Source organism: Eleutherodactylus coqui, chromosome 2 (genome assembly GCF_035609145.1).
Source record: "Eleutherodactylus coqui strain aEleCoq1 chromosome 2, aEleCoq1.hap1, whole genome shotgun sequence".
NCBI classification, from domain to species: domain Eukaryota; kingdom Metazoa; phylum Chordata; class Amphibia; order Anura; family Eleutherodactylidae; genus Eleutherodactylus; species Eleutherodactylus coqui.
Window position 1 is genome coordinate 48,870,002 of NC_089838.1, and position 15,671 is coordinate 48,885,672.

At 48.5% G+C, this 15,671-nt stretch overlaps 1 protein-coding gene across 2 annotated transcripts; it reads right to left on the reverse strand.

Moving 5' to 3' along the window:
* Positions 1 to 9,365: 9,365 nt before the first annotated feature.
* Positions 9,366 to 13,986, reverse strand: B3GALT6 (beta-1,3-galactosyltransferase 6). Of its 2 annotated transcripts, none has more exons than XM_066590835.1 (2): positions 13,913 to 13,986; positions 9,366 to 11,166 (listed from the first exon to the last, which is right to left on the reverse strand). In XM_066590835.1, exon 2 carries the CDS (start codon positions 10,898 to 10,900, stop codon positions 9,896 to 9,898), a length of 1,005 nt encoding a protein of 334 aa, XP_066446932.1. In that variant the 5' UTR covers positions 10,901 to 11,166; positions 13,913 to 13,986; the 3' UTR covers positions 9,366 to 9,895. The 2 variants fall into 2 exon arrangements, with proteins under 2 accessions (XP_066446932.1, XP_066446933.1); XM_066590836.1 differs by lacking the exon at positions 13,913 to 13,986 and adding an exon at positions 12,355 to 12,462.
* Positions 13,987 to 15,671: the final 1,685 nt, after the last annotated feature.

Here is a 15,671-nt window from a genome sequence, read left to right on the forward strand (position 1 = left end):
CTCATTTTGTTTTGATATACAAACTTGCATAGTTGCGGATTATAGGGCAGCTATGGTGACTGGTTGTATGTTATTCTGTTTTTGTATTTGCGCTAAGTCTATAAGATCTCTGGGGGTCATTCAGAATGTCACTTTTTCCCCCTTATTTTGACGTTTTCCACCATAACTACCATGCCCTGGAAGGGAGAGGCGCTGGTGACCAGGGATGTATCTGTGCTTCTAGTGGCTGTTACATGAATCGCTCCGGGTCAGCAATTTTGAAAGTTCCTGTGACACCCCATTTCTTTCTCTTCCTGGCTGGAAACAGTACATCACTGGTGACGTAATCATTGGACCAAGGCCGGATGTCCCATACATAGTAAGTTAGGCAAAAAAAAACATGTCAGTCCAGTTCATTTTATTAAGCGTCCCACAATCTTATCGCGAGACACTGTACAGGACCTCCGAACGTTGGGTGCCGGCTGTTTCTTTACAGCGGACACCCGGCAGCAGTAGTTCCGATGAACCGCGCCGCTCGTCGGAAGGGTAACGCTTTAAATACCGCTGTCTATTCTGACAGCGGCATTTAAAGTGTTAACAGTTCCGACGAGCGGCGCGGCTTGTCAGAACTGGTGCCGCCTGTAAAAGAACAGCCTGCACCCGACGACGTATGGAGCAGGATCCACCCGCGATCCCGCTCCATACAAACATTTGTTCGGACATAAGAACAAATGTACTTGCGAACAGGCTCCTGGAACGGAACCTGTTCGCAAGTAGGGGGACCATCTGTGGAAGTCTCTGCCTGAGGAGGTGGTGATGGCAAAATCCATAGAGGCGTTTGAGAGGGGACTAGATGTCTTTCTAGAGCGGAAGGATATTACAGGATACAGACATTAGGTGACCAGCGGGTTGTTGGTCCGGGTCTTACAAACAGAACTATTAGAGGTTGATCCAGGGATTAGTCTGACTGCCAGTAGGGAGTCGGCAAGGAATTTTTTCCCCGGAAGGGTTAAATGTCTTCTGCCTCTTAGGTTTTTTTTGCCTTCCACTGGATCAACAAGGAGGTTAAGAGGCTGAACTAGATGGACATTGTCTTCATTCGGCCTAACATACTATGTTACTATGTATGTGTACTGGGGCTTGTTCACATGGGTGTAAGTGCAATTTGGTCCGAAAATATGTTGCGCATTTTGCAGGACCACAAATCAGTTGCCACTCTGACATTTTTATGTGAGCAAATATGGTATTTGCGCATGTAAAAAAAAAAAAAGGAACTGACAGGCTCCTTGACATGGTGCACAAATACACAGGTATTCACTGCGTATTTGTGTACATCCATTCACTTCAACGGCCTATTGCGATGCGTGGTACACACCAAAATAAGTTCGGTCTTTTTTTCCCACATAGCGTGAAAAATTTATATATACACACATATATATATATATATATATATATATTACACACATATATATATACACACACATATATATATATATATATATTACACACACACATAGATACATACATACATACACACACGCTCATGTGAACGACTTCTTTGCACAATAAGCAGCAAATTGAACCCATTGATTGCAAATACACCCATGTGAACAAGCCCCTACTATACAATTACAATCGGCCTTTTGCAGGTAACCATAAGGCTGATATTTTTACCGAGAGCCACGAATTGCCACCCATAGTATAGGCCCGTGATGGCGAACCTATGACATGCATGTCAGCACTGACACGCGTGGCTATAGCCGCTGACACGCGGCCGCTGCTGGCCGTTCACCCAGTTAGTGAATACTAGCAGGGGCCGTGGCTCCCCTACTGGTATTCACTAACCAGTGCTACTACCGGTAGCAGCGCTGATCCCGGTGCACACTGTGATGTCAGTGTGCAGCCAGGATTTTCCTCCCCCCATCCCCCGACTTGGTTCCGCGAGAGAGCGTTCGGGGGAGTAGGCGTTCGGCAGCACACTGACCTCAGTGTGCGCCGGAGATTATCTCTGCTAGCGTCGTGGAGGGTGGCGGAGGAGCAGAGCTTCCAGGACGTGGATGGGGTGAGTACGTGGGTCTCTGGGGCCGGTGTCACTGCTGGGGGTCCGCTGTGGGGGCCACTGTCACTGCTGGCGGTCTACTGTGGGGGGCACTGTCGCTGCTGGGGGGCCGCTGTAGGGGGCTGCTGGGGGGTGCTGTGCGGGGCTCTGTCGCTGCTCTGGGGCCACTGTGGGGGGAGCTGTCGCTGCTGGGGGGCCACTGTGGGTGGCGCTGTCGCTGCTGGGGGGCCGCTGTGGGGGGCTGCTCTCGCTGCTGGGGGGCGCTGTCACTGCTGGAGGCTTATCATTACAGAGATAAGTGAGGGGCTGCGATATGGATGTTTTGGGTTTACTAAATACAGTTATACATTACAATTATACAGTCGCCGAGGTTCAGCGTCCTCCGAGACCATGTGTTTATAAGTAACAATAATTTTATGGTGTTTATAAAGATGTATGTCTGTAAATGGATGTATTGCTTGAAAAAGGCGGCTATGCACCACCGAAACGCGCCGCAATAAAGTAAATTATTAACTGAATATCGGTATCTTGGTTCCGGAGTGCGGGGGGTACTTTTTTGCTATTTGAATTATACATTTTTGTTATTGAAACTATAAATATCGCGAATTTATGGATTTTTTTTTTAACTGAACACCACCCGAGTTATGCTCGGTTTTTGGGCAAATTTTGGCACACCGAGCTCAAAATGTTGCCCATCACTGGTATAGGCAATTGGTCGAATGCCAACCACTGAACTCCTGCATCCGGAAGCTGAAGGTCCCATCCCGTCTGAGGCTTCAGCTCTCTGTAGGCCGCAGGCTCTCAGCTCTACTATAGATTTTACCTGTATAAGCATCTTGCGGACGGCGTTGAGTATGGGGGGCCGCGGTCGCAGCCTCCCTTGCTTCCCCAAAAGCTATGCTACTTGGTAAAGGAGCTTTCGCACTGAACACATTCATCATATACCCATAGGATAGGTGATAAATATATGCTCGCTGGTCCAAGCAATGGAGCTCTCAGGAATCATGAGAAAGGTGCTCCTTAATACCCTTCTAGTGAATTGGGCAGTAAAGTGACCCCAGCGCCATTGACACTGTATAGGGAATGTGCTGCACTTGTCCATCACCGCCATTTCCACGAACAGTGCAAGGAGCAGCAGTCACATGTGCACCACTGCGACATTCACTAGAGAAGCTCTAGGACCACCCTTCTCGGGATCCTGGGGGCTTCCAGCACTTGGACCTGTATTTATTACCAATCCCATGGGTTGATGATAAAGAGATTTTTCCCAGTTAACATAATGAACACAAAGTTGTTGTTTTTTCCCCTTGCAACTGTGAATCTGGCAAGTATAAGAGATCCTCCACTTTTAACCAAGAGCCAGTGACAACCTGAGCATAGGTTCCAACAATGCACGCAGTTAAATCAGATGACCTACAGTCAGGCTGGGACATATGTCCGTACGATGGACCCAAAAACACGTGAAAAGAAAAAAAAATACAGTGGTGCGTCACCGGCCTTGAGTGATTTTCTTGGTCGTGAGAAAATGGACCTAAAATTTGTGCGTTGCGAGACACAAATAAGAACCCCATCGCAGTGCAATGTGGGAAACAAATCATGGCACACCCTATTTTTAGGTGTGCCCTTGCATCACACCCTATGCTAGGTGCACATGGCGTGATGTGAGGTCACCCATTAAAAATAATGGAAGAAACTCCACAATACTCCGCACCTATTAGCCACGTCGGAGGATCGCTACTTCCCGAAGTAATACACAGCGTTTTTGAGATAAAAACGCCTAGCATCCGTGGCCAACCTGCATGTCGGCAAGCGCAATATCGGGCCGCGATTCACGCGTTTGCCCGTGTGACGTTAGCCTCAGGACCCTTACCCAGTGGCGATACGACTCCCTGCGATGCGAGAGTGAGTGAAAACGCATGATAATGAAACCAATGATTTTCTATGGTTTCATTCCCATTAGCGATGTTTTCACTGTAACCTTGCATCGCAAAGATGATATCACCCATTGTTTTCAATGGGGCCGGCAGCAGCAGCGCTGGCCCAATTGAAAACAATAAAAGATCGCGAAGCAGGCTAGGAATCCCGCCGAGAGAGGATTGGGAAGGGGGGGGGGGGAAAATCACTAAGATAACCCCTCTAAGCCCGCCCCACTCAAGAAAACCTACTCGCCCCGCCCCCATCGCTCCAAATATGGGGAGATGTCAGAAATCCCATGTAGCTCCGCCCCCCCCCCCCTTTCCTCTCTCGAGGGGACGGGGAATTTCTAGCCTGCTTCGCGATCTTCTATTGATTGCAATGGGCCTAGCGCTGCTGCTGCTGCCGCCCACATTGAGAACAATGGGCGATATCGCAGATTCTTCTTTGTGATGTGAGGTTAGAGTAAAAACATCGCTAATGAGAATGAAATCATTGAAAATAATTGGTTTCATTACCATTAGAGATGAGCGAACGTACTCGGTAAGGCCGATTTCGCAATCGAGCACCGCGATTTTCGAGTACTTCACTACTCGGGTGAAAAGTACTTGGGGGCGCTGTGGGTGAGCGGGGGGGTTGCAGAGCTACCCCCGCTCCGCCACGCCCCGCCCTACACTACTTTTCACCCGAGTAGTGAAGTACTCGAAAATCACGGTGCTCGATTGTGAAATCGGCCTTACCGAGTACGTTCGCTCATCTCTAATTACCATGTGTTTTCACTCACTCTCGCATTGCAGGGAAGTTGTATCGCCAGTGGGTAAGAGCCCTTAAAGTGATGGTTTTTCACTATGTTGAATCACAGCTTTAAAAAACAAAACCTAAAAATACGTGCATTCAAAACACTCGGGGGAGATTTAACAACTCCCATATGCTAAATTTCTGACGTAAAGACGAAGTCACTTTTTTTTGCAAAGCAAGAAGTGGGCGGGGTCTTGTAGGCCCTTTGGATTTACTAGAATTCATGCCATAGCGTGATGTAAATAATAGCGCAAATCCAGCACATACAACGATGGACAATACGGTATAATCAGCGTCAGCAGCACACTCACCGCTCACACCAGAAGATGGGCTGCCGATATTTGGCCGATTTTATTTTTTTTCATCTGCAGCATAAATAACCCTATGCTTGTTAATTAGCTGATTGGGGACACATTTACATGGATTGACAATTAGTTGCATGTTGGTGTCAGATCACTGGCCTGACTTAAGGCCCATTTACATGGAGCGATGATTGCTCAAAAATCACTCAAACGGCTGTTTGAGTGACAGCTTCGAGTGATCATGTTGCATAAACTATAGGGTAGCTACTTAACAGCCTATTAGTGTGCAAATGAAGCCTTAGCTAAATGCAGTTAATAGCCCGAGGGCTCTTAAGGCCCATTTAGACATAACAATTATTGCTCAAAAGCCGTCTTTTGAGCGATAATCGTTGTGTGTAACTGCACTGACTGTGCAGTTTTTGTTATGCAATCGCTCATTGTTGTCTTTCAGTGTGCTGAAAGATAACAATGAGCCTTATCAGGGATTCACAGCGGGATACAGCTGATACTATTGTTTCAGCTGTATGCCGCTCCCTGATGACAGGCGGGATATGAAGAACAGATCTGTTCTCTATACCCTACTCGGAGCACTCGGCTGCATAAGGCTGCATTCAGACGAACGTATATCGGCTCGGTTTTCACGCCGAGCCGATATACGTTGTCCTCGTGTGCAGGGGGGAGAGGATGGAAGAGCCAGGAGCAGTAACTGAGCTCCCGCCCCCTCTCTGCCTCCTCCCCGCCCCTCTGCACTATTTGCAATGGGGAGAGGCGGGCCAGGGCTAATTCTCGGAACTTAGCCCCACCCCCGGCCCGCCTCTCCCCATTGCAAATAGTGCAGAGGGGCGGAGAGGAGGCAGAGAGGGGGCGGGAGCTCAGTTACTGCTCCTGGCTCTTCCATCCTCTCCCCCCTGCACACGAGGACAACGTATATCGGCTCGGCGTGAAAACCGAGCCGATATATGTTCGTCTGAATGCAGCCTAACAGCCGGGCGCTCGGAGTGGGGAACAGCTGGATGCAGAAGATAAGCGGCCGCGCTAATCTTATGTATCCTCCGCTTGGGAGCGCAAGATGATCGCTCAACGTTTGAGTGATCATCATGCGTTGTAAATGACAACTATTATTGCTCAAAAGACATCTTTTATAATCGTTGTGTCTAAATGGGCCTTTATCTGCATTCAGCTGCTTTGTTCTCCGACGGGTTCAATAGCTGAAACAATGCTATCAGCACTACCCACGGAGAACTCAGTGTGCACGATGATTTTAGGCTGGCTTAAATTTAACAATCAACCTGCAGTGCGCGTTTAGACGCAACGATCACTCAAACGATTATCGCTCTGTGTAAATGGGACTTAAAATGGACTTAACAGGCTAGACAGTAAAACATTAAATCCCTAATTGGCTTGAGATAAGAGGGTGAAAGTCCTTTAACAAGGGACAATTTAAGGCCCAGGAGGAGCTCCAATCGCCAGCACAAGGCTAGTTCCACACAGGCGAGAGTGAGATCGGGCCGAAACACCCAGCCGATGTTGCGCTCTCTAGCGTGCTTTTTACACAGGGGATGCACGGCGTTCTACTTCCAAAAACACCTCCCATCCCTTTAGAAAAGTTGCGATTCTCTGGGAACCCCTTCAGCTGCATTGGAGGATCGGCAAGTGTTTCCCGTTATCTTCAATAGGAAACCTCACATTGAGCTCGCATGCACATCAGACGGTGTAAGGCATTTTCCTGTCCCGTTGAAAACAATAGGGTATGCCTTAATTTTTTTCCCCGCACCTCAATGCAAGGGAAATTAAAAAGGGAAAAACAAAAAAAAAAATGCTCATGTATATAACCCGATTCAAAAGAATGGTATTCATATTCATGCAAGACTGTGTGTCTTGCAACCCACAAATCCCACGCAATTTTCACAGCTGTGTGAAAGCGGCCCATTGCTGTTACATTAGGAGCGCTCCCAAGCACTTATCACGTTTTCCAGATAACTGCCGGATTGAAGTAACAAGTGCGGTCGGCAAATAGTACTAAATCACACGTACCAGCAGCTGGCGCCTATATAACAGCACTCCGAAATTACTTTTTGCCTCAGTTTTTGACTTGTTTCCGTCAATGGGCAAAATCCACAAGGAGAATAAATAAATATAGCCCTCCTGTGAGAATTCGCGTTGGAACTCCACACAGGGATTTTGCCAAACTCTGCATGCGGATCCACGCTAAACAACGCAGCAGAAAGCCATACATTGACACCATTTTTAGATGTAGAATTTGCAGCAGTAGATTCCACAGCAAATTACGCCGTCTGACCGTACGCTTCCGCCATCTTTACGCCGTACGCTTCAGCTGTCAATAATTTGCTGCAGAGTTTATACTGTGTTTCTACAGGGAGGCAGAAGCAGCCTTGCGGCATTGGTATATCTACTTGCGCTTTTGTGTGGATTTTCGGCCGTGGAATGTGTCGTATTTTTACAATATGGCAGTTCCTGCTTCTGAGCTTACTCTGGCAACTTTATTAACGAACACAAGTTTTCAAGCGGATTTAAAGTGTTTCCACAGTAAGGCTGTTTTCACACGGCTGAGGAAAATCGCACGAGATGGTTTGCTTTGCGAGACGCACAAATATAAACAAAATTCATACACTCGAGCAATTTTTTCCCCCACACTGCTAATAGCCGCGGCAGAGAATTGCTACTTCCCCGAAGTGATGCAAGGCGATTTTGATATAAAAACGTCTCACATCCACAGCAAATATTGCATGTTGGCAAGCGCGATATCTGGCCAAGTTTCCCAGCCCGATATCGCACTCAGTTGTGTGAAGTTAGCCTTAGGGCTCCTGTCCATGGACGAATTTGCATTGCGTTCCCCGCCCACTTTCCATAACATTGCTATGGAAAGCGCAGTCCTCTGTCCACGAGTGGAGAATCATAGAGATTCACCACTCGCGGGACTCAGATCACGGCATGACGCGATTCTCCGTGGTGAGCCTATCCGTCAGATAGTCCTCTGCGGTGAGCCTGTCAGTTCTTTCCCCTGCTCCTCAGCGGCGGCATATCGCTAGAGATATTCCACCTCACCCGTGGACAGGGGGCCTTAATCTGCCCTGTGCCAGAAATAAATTTAATCTGCCTGGCAACCAGCTATTTCTCATTGGCTGTTGGCAGTCTGAGCTCTAATTGGCCAGTCTGTCTGGAGAGTTGAACAATATGACGGTGGGGGTGACAGTTAGAAGGCAGGCCACAATTTGTTTGCGCGTTGTTAAGCGGTGCCAGAGCCCGTGTGGGGAGACAAAAGAGGAAATACAGTTAGTTTAGAAACAACAGTTGAGTTTTGTCAGACAGTCAGTGGTGAGTGGAGAGCAGTGGGCTGGCATGATACAGCGCTGAAATGAGGAGGAGACGACGTGGGACAGATAACGAAGCAGGCGAGAGCTGTGGAGAGGGAAGGACCGGTTGTCCCTGGCGGGGATTCTGTACACATAAGGTAATGTGAAAGAAGTGCCCGACAGCCGGGAGACCGCTCAGAAGTGACGGAGGCCTCGTGAAATGCTTCTGAGTGACAGAGACTGCGCAGCGGCCGGGATCAGGATTTGGCTAATGCTATTAACAGAAAGGCCGTGTTGTACATTGGCAAAGGTCAGAAGGCCACGGTATATAAATGGTGATATTGCTGCCTCCCAAATATCCTCAGCCATCCTCCATGCAAATTATCTGATCTGGAGAAACGCTGCCTCGTTGCATCTTATACTGAGACGAATGCTGTTTTGTTTGCTGATAAAGTTACAGTAAAGATTTATTTCAATATTTTCCACTGGCCTCCGTGTATCTGACTCTTCACACCCAACTATTGTGCTATATGGCACTGGTGTCACGACATATCACATCATCTACAACTCCAGAAAAATTGTTGGGCTCTGCTGGTGATAGCCACCATTTTATTTGTTATACCGCTCTTATATCCTATACGCTACAAGTGCGCAACAATCCCATTGAGCATCTTTGGGACAAACTAGAATGCCGTATCCATACAGAACCATCACCCCAAACCCCCCCCCCCCCCCCCCCCCAATCACTAATTGAACCTCTCCTGGAGGAATGGAGGCAAATCCCTCCACACCGTTATGGGAATCTGGTGGAAAACATGTCTAGGAGGGTTACTGCAGTCAGTCACTGAGGCCAAAGGCGGCCGAATATCCTATTGAAAAATAAAATCCAATTTCATCACCTTGTGTGTGTCCCAATACTATTGTCAACATGGTGTACATACGCATGCATTTTGGATACTTTGTCATGTTTTGCGTGAAGAAACACAAGTAGTCTTTTAAGTTTGCGGTTTGAAATATTTTATTTCAATTAGAATACAAAAAAAAAAAGTTTTTTTTGAACCTCCACAAAATTATTTGTTTTCTCTTATTGAAAGCAATAAAACCCTTCATAGCAGCGTATGCTGGGCCGCTCTGAATGTGAACGTGTATGGAAGTGGTAGGAGGGATAGTTGGTGGTCACCTTGCAACAATGTATGTAAACAGCAGCAGTCACAGAGGTCATCAGTCATCTCAACCCGTTTCATTACAATGTAATTCCTCATTATATACAGATATTATTGGCTATTCCAACAAGTCATAGTTGAGCTATCATGGGGTCCTCCCCTCCAGACCTGGTAGTTTGGTATCCAGCCATTCCGCTTCACCGCATACTGGATGGGGTATTTCTAGTAGATGCTTAGCGATGACACCATCTTCCAGAAGAGCATTATTGAGATATTTCTACAAATAGAAGGTTGGGAAACTTCTTAGAGAACCACCTTAAAAGTACTGAGAACTCTGTCCCTACATAACTTGAGCACTTGGGTCATTCATGGAATGCCATCTTTCCTCTGGCAGCACTGGGATGGGGGCACTCCCCAGTCATAGATATAGGATAATCTCAGCTTGATCTCCTCCTTGCACAGCTTTCCATCTTTAGCCAAGGTCTGATGCTTCTCAAGCATGTCCTCAATGCTCTGCTTATGAGTGACTATATACTTATTGTTACAACCCCTGGACTTGTATTCTGTATCAAATCGAGGATCATGGACTCTCCTGACATCTAGAGGGGCCAACCAGACCCCCAGAGACACGTCCTCACTCAGCCAGTGTGCCAGGTAGTCTTTGGTGAGACTCAAGTAATGCACCAGGTCCCAGGACAGTACATACCCTCCCCCCAGCGCATATGGCAGGTAGTAGTCACAGAGCACCCAGGAGCTCTCCTTCCACTTCCCCGCTGATTTCACCCGGCCTCGGCCTGAGAAGAAACCCCAGTAATACCGCCGGGGCTCTTGAGTCTTCAGCTCGGCCAACAAAACGTCTAGCCGGGCAAACGTATCATCATCAGCCTTCAGCACAAACTTGTAGTCAACATGGTGGTCCAGCCAGATGTACATGAGCAGCAGCTTCGTAGTCAGGTTTTCGTACGAGTCCTGAAGGTCAGGGAGAAGCAGCAAGTCACCGTGTCTCCGCTGTTCCATCTCCACTGAAGCCATTTCTTCTTCACTTAGCCCTGCAGTCCCTATAACAAAGCGGCACCACAGCACCCCACCACGAGAGGCCGCCGTGGACAGCCAGGTGCTGCGGATGATGCTGCGTCGCTCCGTGTACTTAGGCCCGCTAGCAATCAGGACAGCCAGAAATGTTGACACGCTCTTCTCCGTCTGGGACAGTTGGTGGTGGAAGGGAGGCCCCTGCTGGTGGGGGAGACCTCGGGGAGGTTTCAAGTTCTCCGAGGTACATTTGGCTAAATAAAGTAGTACTATGCCAAAAAAGGAAAGAGCAGCTATACCCAGTGCCGTCTTATGGCGACACAGCAGACGGAACACTTTCATGGCTAAGCTGTGCCCCGCTTACTGCACTGACCATCCGACAGTTTAGTAGATTGCGTATTTGTGTATGGCGAGTGGGCGGGGCTTGATACGGGCATTACCCGCCAGGCTCCATAAGTGAAGTTGTTACCACCAAGTCTCCCATGTTAAGCAGATAGATATTTTGTATAAGCAGGGCTCATTGGAACTTGTTCGCAGTTTAAATTACTTTATATTCACCACTAAGAGTCGGGTACAACGCTTCTGACGAAACCAGGCCCTTCTTCAGGCTGTAACAAATAAATAAACACATAAGAAAATTACGTTTCATCCGGTTAACTGACAAAACATAAAGACAAAGTTATTCAATAGAACAAGCAGAAGAAAAGAATAAAAAGCTACACAGAGCACAATACACGATTCATGTGGAGCAGAGAAGCCACAAAGGGCTCAGAACATATCAAGAAATTCTACAATGAGTAAGTGGTAGAGGCCAGAAAGCAAGAAGCAGTAGAAATATGAGGCGGCAGCAGTGAATACTTTGTAGGTACAGGACGGAGCTCCACCCTTCTTGACCGACGGCATACCTGTAAATTGACGGGAAAGTGTATAAAGCGGGCTTGGGAGCTGAGCCCACCCCATATCCAGTGCTCATCAGCCATGGTAAACTGACTTCTGTCCGCATTGGTCACAATTAAATCTAGCTCCGATTCCAATTGTTTAACCACTTACATGCCGCCGAGCCCATTCCATACATAGGTGGTGTCAGCTGTCTTCGATAGCCAATACCCAGTTGCAAATAATGCAGGTTCAAGCTGTTAACGCTTTAGATGCCGTTGTCAGTGGCATTTAAATGGCCTGACAGAGGGAAGGGGTGTCTGTTTGTCACCTGAACACTCGGTGACAAGATCATGGGCTGCTGTTCTTTTACCATGCCAGCTTGCAGACTACCATGGTTGGCTAACCCCCACAGGAGGTTTTGGTCCTCCCCAAGCTCACCTTAATAGGATGCCTGCAAAAATACAATAAATAGTGTAATACTTAAATGTTGTGGGAAATAAACACATGTATTTATTTTTTACACTTTTGCATATTCCCCACAGGGTACTTGTGATCACTTCATCGCTTGTACTATATACTGCAATTTTTCAGTATTGCACAATTTTTGATTTTGCTTATCAAGTGCTGCCACATGCAGAGCTTAATTGGCACATGCATATGGCTGTCCTCGAAGTCTTCAGTAGGCTTCAGACTACTATGCTAGCCCACTGGCACCCTCTGATGGGTTGCAGGGTGCTAATGGTGCACAGGAAGAAGGTTCCTCCCCCCCAATGACTGCTTAGATGCTGCTGGTCCAAACAGGTAGAGCTAGTTCTGATTACAGCAGTTACCCATGGATGTCAGCCACCAGATATGGAGTGGACTTGGCTCCTGAGCCTGCTTCATACACACTTCACAACCGCCTAATGTAAATTCACGTCTGGTGGTCTTGAAGTGGTTAAAAGTGTAACCTCCCTGTTTTACCAAATCAACACATCAATAAATGGGGAAAAGGAAAGTTTGCCCTGGAAAAAAAAAAAAAAAAAAAAAAAATTGAGTTCTCATTCTGGTACATTGATGAAAAAAAATGAATAGTTATGCAGGGGCAGGGGCTGCTGAGAGGGAGGGTTTTTGGGTTTTTTTTGGCCAAGGCCGCTTTCACACGGCTGAAAAACTTGCACGAGACGCGCGAATATGAACCCCGTTCTTCTGCATGCAGTCATGTATGGGCGATTTTGTGGTGCAGTAAATAATCGTGGGATGCTCCATCTTTTCGCGGTCCTCGGAACGCATCGACCATTGATGTCAATGGGACCTTTAATGTATCTCACGGCTCCCGATGTGCATGCGAGGTTTACCACTGAAAGCAATGGGAAACGCTTCCGATCCTTTAGCATACGTGAAACTCGTGCAAAAGAATCAGGATTTCATAGATGCGAGGGGTTTTTGCCTGAAAAAAAAAAAAAAAAAAAAAAAAAAAAAAAAAATCGCCTCCCATTTGACTGCAAGACGCGCTCGCCTGTGTGTACGTAGCCTGAAGTACAATGTAAAAGCTACATACATAGTACTGAGCCACAGAACAAAGGTAACGCCATGTTACCATAAGACAACTACTGTAAAAGCCCGCTGACGGTACATTTAGTTTGTCTTAGGCTCCCCTCTCTTTACTGCAGTCTATGTGTCCGCCCCATCCGCCATTGTTCTCATCTACCTACCCAAACACGTTGTTTACAGACGCAGTGATCCTATATTTCTGATTATATATATATATTTCATGGAGGGGGGGGGCTCTCAGGGGCCTTCTGAAGGCCCCAGGCTGGCATGGCAACCGAACGTCACCCTATTGCAGGAAGGCTAGTCGGGACGCTTAAGCTGTGATCGGGGCCTTTAAAATGTCGCCGTCAGAATATAAAGGGTTAACAGCAGCGCTCTGGCTGTTGCGGGTGGGTCAGCTGTCAAAGACAGCCGACAGCCGCCTCGTATGTAGCGAGATCTCCCCCCAATCCCGCCCATACAAACCCCGAACCACCATGATGTAATTACACGTCCTTGAGCATTAAGGGGTTAATCCTGCAGCAGAATTTAATCTTGCGGATTTGGAGTAAAGACGAGCGGATATTAAAACAGCAGCCGGATATTAACGAGCGCGGGATATTAACGAGCACGGATATTAACAAGCACGGATATTAACAAGCACGGATATTAACAAGCACGGGATACAAGCCCGCAGGGATGCCATTGGGACGCAGAATCGTCCGCATGGACCAATTCCATCCAGTGTGAACGGGCCCTTATTGTAAACAGCCCAGCGAGGGCAGCGGCCTGCTGCTGCTCCACTGACTCTCCTCCTGGACGCCGTGGCGACGACCTCGAGGGTCAGAGGGCCCCTGTAGAAGCCAGATGATGCTCCCACCAGACATTGCATATTATGTGGGACCGGCCTCACACAGCACAGACTGCCCACAGTCTCCTCACACAGCAGCTGCCCCTCATTACCTGCCCGCAGCAGCAGCAGCTTCCTCTTCTCATCCCCTAAAGCAGCATTAAGTACCAGCTCCTCCCCTTCCAGGCCGATCATGTGACTGCCACCTCACCAGACCTCTGAGAAGCCCATACATTGTAGCATTTTAATCTGTAGGGAGAGATTGTATGGGCTTCTCAGAGGTCTATTTGATGAGGGAGGTCACATGACCGGCCTGGAAGGGGAGGAGCTGATTGGATAACGCAGTTATACGGAGCTGAGGAGGTTGTTGCGCGGGAAGGTAACCAGGCAGCGGCTTGTGTGAGAAAGACTGAGGCGCAGTTCGGGCTGCATATACCAAAAGCCCTCCATATGTGAGGGGAATGTTGTTATAGAATTACACACGGAGAATGAAAATCATGACACAGATTTCATATTTTCTCCTAAAATGCACAGAACTGACTAGAACATATAGTCTGCCGGGAGGAACCGCAAACATCATGGGGATGTCCAAATGGTCGCTCAATAAAGCGAATGTAAAGGTGCTTTTAAACAGAACAATAATTATCCTTCAAACGAGTGAAAGTGATTGTTGCCCGGCCTAAACATGAACAAATGAGGATTGTTTGCATTTTGCTCGCCCATTTTATGCGTGTAGCGAATGTGAAAGATGGAACAGAACTCGATTCAACAAGCCAGCGATGGTCTGCCAGGTGAACAAGAGGGAGTGAGCCAACGATGGTCTGCCAGGTGAACAAGAGGGAGTGAGCCAACGATGGTCTGCTAGGTGAACAAGAGGGAGTGAGCCAACGATGGTCTGCTAGGTGAACAAGAGGGAGTGAGCCAACGATGGTCTGCCAGGTGAACAAGAGGGAGTGAGCCAACGATGGTCTGCTAGGTGAACAAGAGGGAGTGAGCCAGCGATGGTCTGCTAGGTGAACAAGAGGGAGTGAGCCAGCGATGGTCTGCTAGCTGAACGAGAGGGAATGAGCCAGCGATGGTCTGCCAGGTGAACAAGAGGGAGTGAGCCAACGATGGTCTGCCAGGTGAACAAGAGGGAGGGAGCCAGCGTTGGTCTGCCAGGTGAACGAGATGGAATGAGCCAGCGATGGTCTGCCAGGTGAACAAGAGGGAGGGAGCCAGCGTTGGTCTGCCAGGTGAACGAGATGGAATGAGCCAGCGATGGTCTGCCAGGTGAACAAGAGGGAGGGAGCCAGCGTTGGTCTGCCAGTTGAACGACAGGAAACGAGCCAGCGATAGTCTGTCGGGTGAACGAGAGGGAGCGAGCCAGTGATGGTCTGCTAGCTGAACGAGAGGAAATGAGCCAGCGATGCGTCTGCCAGGTGAACGAGATGGAATGAGCCAGCGATGGTCTGCCAGGTGAACAAGAGGGAGGGAGCCAGCGTTGGTCTGCCAGGTGAACGAGATGGAATGAGCCAGCGATGGTCTGCCAGGTGAACAAGAGGGAGGGAGCCAGCGTTGGTCTGCCAGCTGAACGACAGGAAACGAGCCAGCGATAGTCTGTCGGGTGAACGAGAGGGAGCGAGCCAGTGATGGTCTGCCAGGTGAACGAGAGGGAGCGAGCCAGCGATGGTCTGCCAGGTGAACGAGAGGGAGCGAGCCAGCGATGGTCTGCCAGGTGAACGAGAGGGAGCGAGCCAGCAATGGTGTGCCAGGTGAACGAGAGGGAGCAAGCCAGCGATGGTGTGCCAGGTGAACGAGAGGGAGCGAGCCAGCGATGGTCTGCCAGGTGAACGAGAGGGAGCGAGCCAGCGATGGTCTGCCAAGTGAACG

Bases quoted from the DNA above. Each gene is read 5' to 3' on its own strand.
- B3GALT6 (XM_066590835.1), bottom strand. From the start codon at position 10,900: ATGAAAGTGTTCCGTCTGCTGTGTCGCCATAAGACGGCACTGGGTATA.